General features: G+C 39.4%; 1 protein-coding gene and 1 pseudogene across 2 annotated transcripts; both read left to right on the top strand.

Annotated features, from left to right (window-relative positions):
* The first annotated feature begins 1,246 nt into the window (after window positions 1-1,246).
* On the top strand, window positions 1,247-2,082 carry LOC309802099 (large ribosomal subunit protein uL30). The gene has a single exon (XM_082617361.1). The coding sequence runs from the start codon at window positions 1,261-1,263 to the stop codon at window positions 2,005-2,007; it is 747 nt and encodes a 248-aa protein (XP_082473487.1). The 5' UTR covers window positions 1,247-1,260; the 3' UTR covers window positions 2,008-2,082.
* A 3,784-nt stretch (window positions 2,083-5,866) lies between these two features.
* LOC309802941 (cyclin-dependent kinase 1-like) lies at window positions 5,867-8,942 on the top strand (annotated as a pseudogene). Its single transcript has 3 exons — window positions 5,867-5,883; window positions 8,040-8,378; window positions 8,555-8,942. The product of its transcript is annotated as a cyclin-dependent kinase 1-like (transcript).
* Window positions 8,943-11,346: the final 2,404 nt, after the last annotated feature.

Below are 11,346 nucleotides of genomic sequence, written 5' to 3'. Positions count from 1 at the left end.
GTAGAGTCTAACAAAGTTTTAGTCACAGTAGTCATTCATTTATTCGTTCTTGCATAGCGCTCCTATCATGTGCCAGGCCTCCACTGGGCACGGAGAATACAAACACTCATAATCACAGCAGTACAGTTCTTGTTATATACCTGCCACACCTCTAAGTTCCTGGTATATGCAAATGTACTAGCCCTCGAAACAAGCCTATGACGTAGTTGCCAGTATTATCAGCATCTTGTTCAGATGAGTAACTTGCTCAGCTCCTCATAGCTAGTAAGTGGCAGGGCTGGAATTTGAACCGTTCGGTCTAGCTGCAGAATCTCTTCTCTTATCCACCAAGCAATAGTACCCAAGGACTTGCCCCATTGCTCCCAACAATATCTTTGTTGCAGCAATGAATTGTATTAACCCGAGGCCACTACAGATTGCACCTGTGTCACCAACCCCCCTGGTCGGAACTGTTGTGTTAGCAAGTCAAATGGAGGCTTATACTTAGGCTTCCCAAGAAGTCTGCCATAAGAGACAGAAGACACTGCCCAGAGTACCCTTTCCCCTGGGCATTTCTAGCCACACAAATCAATGGCCTGGCATTCTCTCGACACAAATTATGTGCATTCATGTCAATGAGCTTCATGGGCTGACAGATCAGTATTTGGGGCTGCAAGCCCAAGGGTCAGTCTAGGCCACAGAGACTTCAACAAAGGAAACGCCCCTGAATAGCTGTATGCCCTTGTCTAAGTTACCTTTCTGTGCCTCAGTTTCCTCAACTATGAGGTGGGGATAATAACAGTATCTACCTCATAAGATTGTTGTAAGAATTTAATGAAATAGTAAATGTAAGCAAATGCCTAGTATTTAGTAAGTGCTTAGTAAATGTTTGCTAGCTATTATTATTTATTGGGCACTTTGCTAGTATCAGATTTATCAACCAATGCAAGAGAGAACGTGTAAGCAATATTGTGCCTATAGCATGCTATGCCGGGCTAGGGGAGTTCAGGGAAGAGGTACTTAAGTTAACCAGCAAATTTCAGAGAGAAGATATTATTTTGAGATGAGTCTTGAGGACTGAACCAATAGGTGAAGAATGAAGGAAAAGACATTCCATCCATCCAGACAGACAGAGTGAACAACTTGGCAGAGACACAGAGGACCTTCGTGTGCAAAGGATATACAAATAAATAAAAATATGTAAATACCATTTCCCCTGATGCAGGCATGCCCGTGTGCAATACCACCAAAAAAATCTCCACCTCTTTCCCGGCTGGAACCATGGAGGCTGCTAAGGAGAAGAAGAAGAAGGTTCCTGCTGTGCCAGAAACCCTTAAGAAAAAGCGAAAGAATTTCGCAGAGCTTAAGATCAAGCGCCTGAGAAAGAAATTTGCCCAGAAGATGCTTCGAAAGGCAAGGAGGAAGCTTATCTATGAAAAAGCTAAGCACTATCACAAGGAATACCGGCAGATGTACAGAACGGAAATTCGAATGGCTAGGATGGCAAGAAAAGCTGGCAACTTCTACGTACCCGCAGAACCCAAACTGGCATTTGTCATCAGGATCAGAGGTATCAATGGTGTGAGCCCAAAGGTTCGAAAGGTGTTGCAGCTTCTTCGCCTCCGTCAGATTTTCAATGGCACCTTTGTGAAGCTCAACAAGGCTTCAATTAACATGCTGAGAATTGTGGAACCATACATTGCATGGGGGTACCCAAACCTGAAGTCAGTAAGTGAATTGATCTACAAGCGTGGTTATGGCAAAATCAACAAGAAGCGAATTGCCCTGACAGATAACGTGTTGATTGCTCGATCTCTTGGCAAATACGGTATTATCTGCATGGAGGATCTGATTCATGAGATCTATACTGTTGGAAAACGTTTCAAAGAAGCAAACAACTTCCTGTGGCCCTTCAAATTGTCTTCTCCACGAGGTGGAATGAAGAAAAAGACTACCCATTTTGTAGAAGGTGGAGATGCTGGCAACAGGGAAGACCAGATCAACAGACTTATAAGAAGGATGAACTAAGGTATCTACCATGATTATTTTTGTAATCTGGTCAGTTAATAAACAGTGACTGCTTTCAAATTGAAAAAAAAAAAAAAATCTCCAGCAAAAATTCCTGCAGCACAAGTTTTTCCAAAGTTGTTTCAGGCATTGAAATATATATGCAATGTGCATTTTATATATACTCACTTCAAGGCAAGTGAAAACCTCAGCCCTAAAAGAAACTTAGGGGAAAAAGCATCAGTCCCTAACTACATTAGAAACAGGAATCTCTCCCATGAAGCTGGACATGCTTTAGAGAAGTGGGCTCCCGGACCTGGGAACTTGTTAGAAATGCAGATTCTCGGCCTCACCCAGACCTACTGAATCAGAAATTCTAGAGGTGGGGTCCAGCCATCTGGGTTTAGAGAAATTTGCCAAGAAGGAAACAAAGATAAAAGCAACAGCAGTCCAGGCAACAGCTCCTGTGAAGAGCTATGCTCCTTGTAACCAGAGCCAGGCACAATTTAACACAGTGGCTAAATAGCTCAGGCTCTGTAAACCCATCGACCTGGGTTTGAACCCTGGTTTTGGTGCCTGATGCCTGCTACTTCCCTTAACCACTGCATTCTCATCTGCAAAATAGAGATAATGATTCCTCCCTCTAAAGATTGTTCTCAGGACTTGGTAAGATGGGACCTATAAGGCACTGCACAGAGCAGCTCGTTGACAGCCAGTGTGCCTGAAGGGGAACTCAAGCAAATTCACCCTCTCCAAGAGTGATACCATCTCTATGAGTTCTAACAGCTTTTGGAACAGCAGCCTTCAAGCTGGGGTACACATGCTGTTGGGGGTATAAGAGGACTTTGTTTGGGGACACGGATAGACTGATGAAGATCAATTTCCAAATCCTCATTTTTCCTACAGACTCCCCTAAAATTGATCTGCCTGCAGCTGGGGCATCAGGCAAGTTCTCCTTCCACATCTTCCCCATCTTCTCTTTCACAGTAGCCCTCCTCCCACTTACAAAAAGCAAGACATAGTGCTCACACATCCCAAATCTTACTAGGTGTCCTGGAGGACAAACTTCCAGGGCTCCAAACAGGGAATAAATAGAAATATTGAGGTTGTGAATGTCTCTGATGAGAGGGGAAAATCCATTTGCAAATGTACAACTCAAATGACTGGTTACAATTTCTTTTCCAAGTCAGGTGTTTTCTACATAATCGAATGGGGACCTAATTTGCACTGTCAGCTGATAGATCATTAAAAATAATTTTTGATGATAGACCACTATGTGATTTTTAATATATGACTTGGAAACAGTTCAAATAATTCAAATGTAACAATTTTCCTTACATTTCCACTTACTTATTTGAACGTTTTCAGCACTTTAACCTTTCTTTTTAATTGAAATATGTTACACTAGTTTCAGGTGTACAATGTAATGATTCAATACTAGTATAGATTGCAAAATGATGACCACAATAAGTCTAGTTAACATCCGTCAGCATTTATGTCTTAATAAACAAAAAATTGGCCTGCAATTGTTGCCAAACTGTCTCAATCAAGCAATAAGTAATATTCACCCACAGATACATGATGCAAGTTTTAAAAATGCCATCCATCTCACAACAGATGCATTTCCAAAGAATTTCACTTCTGTGTTTAATAATTCCATATCAAAATTATAATATATCTATGTTGCTTTTCTCAATTACATAGTATAATAATTTTAATGATAATTCAATCCAGAAGAAATGTTTTAATACTTAAAGCCTTTTAGTCACATGAAATGTTTTAAAATGCTGTTTCAATCTATATGTATGTTTTTGTTGCAGAGAAGCATGATACAGAAATCAATAAAAAACTTTCAAGCATAAAAATATATTACATTAGGAAAAAATTCTGTGGGGAAAGTGGAATGAAAATGTGAGTTCAAGGAGAAAAAGGAATGATGTAAAATTTTCTGACTACTAAAGAAAAGCTCTTCTGTATATTTTTAAACAGAAGACAGTAGTATCAAATCATTATGGTATTTAGATTGGAAACTTTAAAAACAGCAATGTTAAGGTTTATTTTAAAATTTTTAAATTTCAGTATTTACTATTTGCCAAAAATTACATTCTTTGTAATTTTTATGTAAAGTTATAGTAACTGTATATACCAAGTTAAAAATGTACAAGGGGGTACACTGTCTATCAAATTTTTTTCAGGGGATATGCAAGGAAAACATGCGAAGACCTCTGCTCTAGAAAATCTCCCCCTTATTATTCTCCTCTTTCTTCAGTAGGTGAATATATTAAACAGAAATGACATTCTCAGCACTATATGGTATGCTAAGAAGCATTCCAGAGGAGTAACCATCGCTGTCTCTGTTTTCAAAAACTCACCACCTAGTTGAACCAACCAGAAAAAAATGATGCAAAGCAACTGAGGTATGTGGCAGACACTGATCTTGCCCACGTGGTGCTCATGCTCTCTGGTATCCTTGCTAAGCAAATCCAGACTGTGTTTAGGACAGCAATATGCCAGGTAAATACTCATTTTTTCAGCCTCCCTTCCCCTGAGGGGTGAACATGTGACAAAATTCTAGGTGGTGAAACATAAGTAAAGACCTGAGGGTTTCTGGGAAAGCTTTTGCTTTCCTAATAAAACCATATAGATGAGGCTAGCTCTGCCTGTCCTTTCTTCTTCCTAACTTGAATGCGGATGCAATGCCTGGAGCTACAGCATTTATGCCAAAACTATGAGGCAACAAGCATGAGGACAAAGGCAACATACTAAGGATAGCAATATGGACACATGGAAAGATCCTGGGTCCCTGATGGCATAGCTGAGCAGTGAACTAATGCCAACAAGGGCTTACCTCTAGATCTTCTACTACTTTAAATACATGTATACACATATTTCAATTGCTGTAAACCAGTGCTAGTTGGATATCCCAGTTACTTGTACTGTGTAACACTACTCTAAAAGTGACATTAAAATAAGTCATTTTATTAAGCTCACAGATTCTGCAGGTCAGGAATTCAGACAGGGTCCATCTGGAATGGTTTGTCTCTACTGCATGATATCCGGAGCCTCTGTTGAGAAGACTCAACCGGGTGAGTGACTCAAACACCCAGGAACTAGAATAGCTGGACCTGGAGAATCCATTTCCAAGAAAATTTCTTCACTCATGTGTCTGGTACCCAGGCTAGAATGATCAAAGACTGGGCTCAGATGGGACTGTTGACCAAGTGCCAACACATGTGGCCTCTCCATATGGCTTAGTCTTTTCACAGCACAATGGCTGGGTTCTGAGAGCAAGCATTCCAAGAGACCTAGAAGGAAGCTGCGTGGATTTTTATGATCCAGGCTCATGCAGGAATCAGTGCCATTTCTACAGTACTCAGTTGGTCGAAGCAGTCACCAGATTCAAGGAGAGGAGACACAGACGCCAGCTCTCAATTGGAGGCGTAAAAAGAACTTACAACCATTTTTCTTTAAAACACCACATCGGTTGAGGTATTTTTCCTTGCAAATTAACACATTCCTAACTGATACAATGGATGATATAAGATATCATAAAGTAGACGCGAAGTTGAACAGTACAAGTAGGCTACTGAACTCAAAGGAGGAAGAGATCATGAGAATCAAGAAAGCCTTCATTATAAACACTGATTGAGGGCCTGTAAGTGCACAGCCCAGAATAAAATGCCAAGAGGATTGCAAAAATACTGCAAGACTCCACATCTATCCCCCATGCTAGATATGAGTTCAGATCTCAATCTGCTATTCTCAACCAACATGGCTTTGGAAAATCCTAGCTGAGCCTCAGTTTGTATATCAGCAAAAAGGAGAGCATATGCCAAGGTTAGGGTGAGGCCTAAATGAAATAGAATGAGAAGGGCCTAGCATGGCGCATGTCACTCAGTAAGTGTTCAATAAATGCTATGCATGTGTTTATTTATTAAAAGAACTTACCCATGTGGGAAAATTGAATGAGTATCTACCATAAAATTGACAGAGTTAGTATCCCCCAAACATAAGTCAGAGCCCCAAACCTACCTTATGGACTCAGTAAGGTTTACTGACATTTGTTTTGTACAGAGCTTAGAGGACTTAGCCCAATTTTTCTGGAGGAAAACTAAAACAGACTTGAGAAGATCTTCTGATGTCTAGGCTGATGTCAAGCCTTTTCCCTGCAAAGCCCATCCCCACCACTGCTGCCAGTTTAGAAAAATCTATAGCATTTCTCATAAGAGGCCAACCATTCCAATCTGGGATAAGTTTTCTAAATATTAGATCTGAAATGATTTATTTTATCCCTAAATGCATTGGGCCACAATCTTCCTGAATGGATTAAGTCAGACCACCTATTTTTAGCAGCTGGCTCATTCAGTCCACTTCCTTACTATAAATACCTGAGTGCACTTGTTTTAAAGTAGAACTCTTTTGTCATCTGATTGTCCCAGTCTAAGTTAGAGGGGGATCGAGGAGAGAATGAAAAATGAGACAGAGGATAGAGAAAAGGATAGAGAAAGAGAGACTGCATTGCTCTACTCTGCTCAGCAGCTATTTTCACAGACTCATAGATCCATAGCCGCCTGAATACAGGAGAAAGCCAAGAGGGTCTAGCTCTTCTCAGTGTGTTAACCTTGAGAAGTTGGCAGCTATTTGGGACTCAATGGAGTCACCCAGACTCTTTCCTATCATTTCATCCACTGAAAGTTTCCTTTTCATAATCCCATGTCTCAGTCTCTCTACTCATAACACACTGACACTGACCCCAGCCCCCGAGGCAGGCCAAGAGAGGTTTCTCCTTGTCTTAATGCCCTTGAGTGAAAATAAGTTATTATAATATTTCATACCCATCTCCCTGGAGTCTCGAAGAAGGGGACACTGAGCTCTCGACAAATACTGATCAAAGCATTAAGAGGAAATAGGCCAGAGCCAAATTAAGGAGTGGGTCTGCCAGGCAGCTGCATGGAGAACCACTACACAAGGAAAGATACGTTCAAACATCAGTGGATGTGGGTGTGTCACTGGAAATTCAGGAGACAGATAGAGGAAAAATGCAAGTTCGAAAATCTTCTCAGGAAAGTAGAATGTGTGGTTAAAGGAATACTGCAAAATGATCCTGAAGTTGTAGCTAAGACCTCTAAGGGCCATGATTTCAATAGTGAATATTTGTCATTTAAGGTAGCTAATATCTTAATAGTCTCCCTATTTTGAGGTTTCTACCAGCAGTCCTCCTTCTCCATTCTTTTTTTCACTTTCCCAGTTTTCAACTCCTCCTCCAAATTAAATCTGAACAAACTTTTTTATTTTATTTTATTTTTTTTACGGTACGCGGGCCTCTCACTGTTGTGGCCTCTCCCGTTACGGAGCACAGGCTCCGGACGCGCAGGCTCAGCGGCCATGGCTCATGGATCCAGCCGCTCTGCGGCATGTGGGATCTTCCCGGACCGAGGCACGAACCCGTGTCCCCTGCATTGGCAGGCAGACCCTCAACCACTGCGCCACCAGGGAAGCCCTGAACAAACATTTTGATTGAACAAATATATTGATTTGGGGGGGTAAGAAATTATCAACAGTCTACCAAGATTCCCACATGTCTCAGTCTGGACACTTCCCCCAAGGATCTCAAAGGGGTACAAAAACCCACTTATCCAAGTTCCAAGCACCAAGGAAGCACTGTGCTCCCCAAAGCAGCCAATGGGAGCAGAGTCTCCTGGCTTCTCTCAGATGAAATGCAAATGTGCCTCAAATAATAGAAAAGTATTCATCAAATATTTTCAAAAACAATTCATACATGATGATCCAGTGTGTTTTATCTCAGGAATGCAAGGCTGGTTCAACATTCAAATATCAATCAATGTAATTCAACATACTAACAGAACAAAAAAGAAAAAACCAATTATCTCAATAGACTCAGAAAGATTATTAGAAAAGTATTCATAATAAAAGCTCTCAGGGCTCTTGGAAGTTGAGGAAGAGCGACACAGATATGGTAGCTGCATCACTGCCTCCACCACCCCTCTGACACCTCCAACCACATCCTCTACCATCACAGAATGATAATCCAGGATCTACTATTCCTATTTAGTAACTGTGGATGATTATTCCAAAATAGAGAAAGTTGGAGAAGTATCTATGGAATTATGTATAAGGGTAGACACAAAACTATAGGTTAAGTGGTAGCCATGAAAAAATCAGACTAGAAAGTAAAGAGGAAGTGTTTCTAGTGTCTCAACTCAGGAAATTTCTCTTTTAGAACTCTGTCATCCAAACATAGTCAATCTTCAAATGTGGTTATGCAGGAATCCAGGTTATATCTCATCTTTGAATTCCTTGGATCTCAAAAGTACTTGGCTTCTATCCCTCCAGGTCTGTTCATGGATTCTTCACTTGTTAAAGAGTTATTTGTATCAAACCCTATAAGGGATTGTGTTTTGTCAGCCTAGAAGATCTCTTCACAGGATTTAAAACCTCAAAATCTATTGATAACAAAGGAACAATTAAACTAGTTGACTTTGGCTTTGCCAGAGCTTCTGGAATACCTATTAGAGTATACATACATGAGTTAGTAACACTCTGGTAGAGATCTCCAGAAGTACTGCTGGGGTCAGCTCACTACTCGACTCCAGTTGACATTTGGCCTATAGACACCATATTTGCAGAATTAACAACAAAGAAGCCACTTTTCTATGGGAATTCAGAAGTTGATCAATTCTTTAAAATATTCAGAGCCTTGGGACCCCCCCAGTAATGAAGCATGGCCAGAAGTGGCATCTTTACAGGACTATAAGAATACATTTCCCAAGTGAAAACCAGGAAGCCTAGCATCCCATGTCAAAAGCTTGGTTGAAAATGGCTTGGATTTGCTTTCAAAAACATCAGTTTATAATCCTGTCAAACAAACTGCTGACAAAACAAAACTGAGCTACCCATATTTTAATGGTTTAGACAATCATATTAAGAAGATGTAGCATTCTGACAAAAAGTTTCCACATGTATCAAGAACAGATTGTTCTATTTTTACTGTTAACTCTACTTTTATCCCATGTATTTTTCTTTTCTTTGTCGTAAAGTTTAAGCCATACTTCATCTTCTAATTTCAGGTATAACTTAAAATGTAAATATTGTTCTATATGAATTTAAATGTAATTCTGTATATGTATATAGATCTCACTGTAACAGCTATTTTTTACTATAATAAAACCATACATCTAGTATTGATGACAAAAAAAAATTGAGAAAAAAAATTTTAACCTTTTAGTAAATTAAGAACAGAAGAAAACTTCCTCAGCCTGATAAAGGGCACCTTGGAAAAACCTACAACTAACATCATATTGACTGAATGGCTTTCCCCTTAAGATCAAGAACAAGGCAAGAATATCTGCTCTCTCACCATTTTTTTTTTAACCTACTAAAAGTCCCACCAGGTTAATAAGGCAGTAGAATAAATAAAAAGCATGCAGATTTGAAAAGAAGCAAAACTGTCTTTGTCACAGATAACCTGATTGCTCATGTAGAAAATCCTAAAATATCTGCAAAAGAGCTGATTTTTAGCAAGGACAAAGGTACAAGGTATATGTATATTTTTAAAAAAAGAGAATTTCTAAATAGTAGAAACAAAGAGTTAGAAATTGAAATAAAATAGATACCATTAATTTTTTTAAAATACTGTATTAGTTCTCAACTGCTACAGAATGAATTACCAAGTTAGCAGCTTGAAACAACAAACACCTATTATCTCACACAGTTTCTACAAGCCCGGAATCTGGGAAAAGCTTCACCAGGTGGTCCGGCTCAGCATCTCTCAGGAGGCTGCAGTCAAGATGTCAGCCAGGGCTGCTGTCATGTGAAGGCTCGACTGGGTCTGGAGGACGCACTGTCAAGATCACTCATTCCCGTCTTGTTCGTGGAGGCCTCTGTTCCTCGTTCATGAGGGTATCTGTTCTTCACCACATTTGACTTTCCAGTAGAGCTGTTCTCATGCTTTCCAGAGCCAGCAATCCAACAGAGAGCAAGGAAGAAGCCAGGATGCCTTTTACTGCCTACTCTCAGAAGTGGCATTCCATCACTTTGCCATATCCTACTGGTCACACAGACCTGGTACGATGTGTGTGCATTGCAGTGGGGGACTGTACAAGGGCATGAATACCAGGAGGGAAGGAGCATTGAGGGCCAACCTGGAGGCTGGCTACCACAAATTACTTTTGTGATAGCATCGAAAGATATAAAACACTTGTGGATAAATTTAACAAAATACATTGTAAACCTCCACACTGAAAATGATAAAATAATCACTGAAAAAATTTTAAAAGACCTAAATAAAGGAAGATATATACAATGTTTATGGATTGTCAGACACAATATTAAGATATTAATATTTCCTAATGTATTGGGATTCAATGTAATTTCAATCACAATGTCACAAGTTTTTCTTAATAGAAATTGATGAGCCAATAATAAAATCTGTATGTAAATGTTAAGGATTTAAAAGAGCCAAAACAACTTTGAAAAAGAAGAACAAAGTTGGAGGACTTAGACTACCTCCTACACTACATCCCCAAATAGTGTAAGACCTACACTATTTTAGGATCTACAATAAAGCTACAATAATACAGACAGCGTGCTATTAACATAGGAGAGACGTATAGATCAATGGAACAGAATAAAATGTCCAGATATAGACCCACTCATATGGTCAATTAATTTTTGACAAAAATGCCAAAGTAATACAAGGGGAAAGGATTTTCAACAAATGTTGCTAGGACAATTGAATATCCCAGAAAGAAAATAAACTTTGAACATTTTCTTACAATATAAACAAAAGTTAACTTAAAATTGATCATTAAAGAATATATAATGAAGAAAACACAGTCTCTTCAATAAGTGGTGCTGGGAAAACTGGACACTTAACATGTACTAGAATGAAATTACAACATTCTCTAACATCATATACAAAAATAAGCTCAAAATGGATTAAAGACCTAAATGGAAGATCAGATACTATAAAACTCCTAGAAGAAAATATAGGCAGAATACTCTGACATAAATCTCAGCAATATTTTTTGGATCCATCTCCTAAAGTAAAGGAAATAAAAGCAAAAATAAACAAATGGGACCTAATTAAACTTAAAAGCTTTTGAAAACCATTGACAAAACAAAAAACGACCTACTAAATGGGAAAAAATATTTACAAATGGTATGACCAATAAGGGATTAATATCCAATATATACAAACAGCTCGTACAACTCAACATCATAAAAACAATCCAATTAAAAAATGGGCAGAGGGCTTCCCTGATGGCGCAGTGGTTGAGAGTCCGCCTGCAGATGCAGGGGACACAGGTTCGTGCCCCGGTCCGGGAGGATCCCACATGC

Source organism: Mesoplodon mirus (assembly GCF_964341445.2).
Source record: "Mesoplodon mirus genome assembly, chromosome: 4".
In the NCBI taxonomy this organism is placed as follows: domain Eukaryota; kingdom Metazoa; phylum Chordata; class Mammalia; order Artiodactyla; family Ziphiidae; genus Mesoplodon; species Mesoplodon mirus.
Note: the sequence above shows the minus strand (reverse complement) of the source record. Positions and strands in the feature narration are given on the sequence as shown.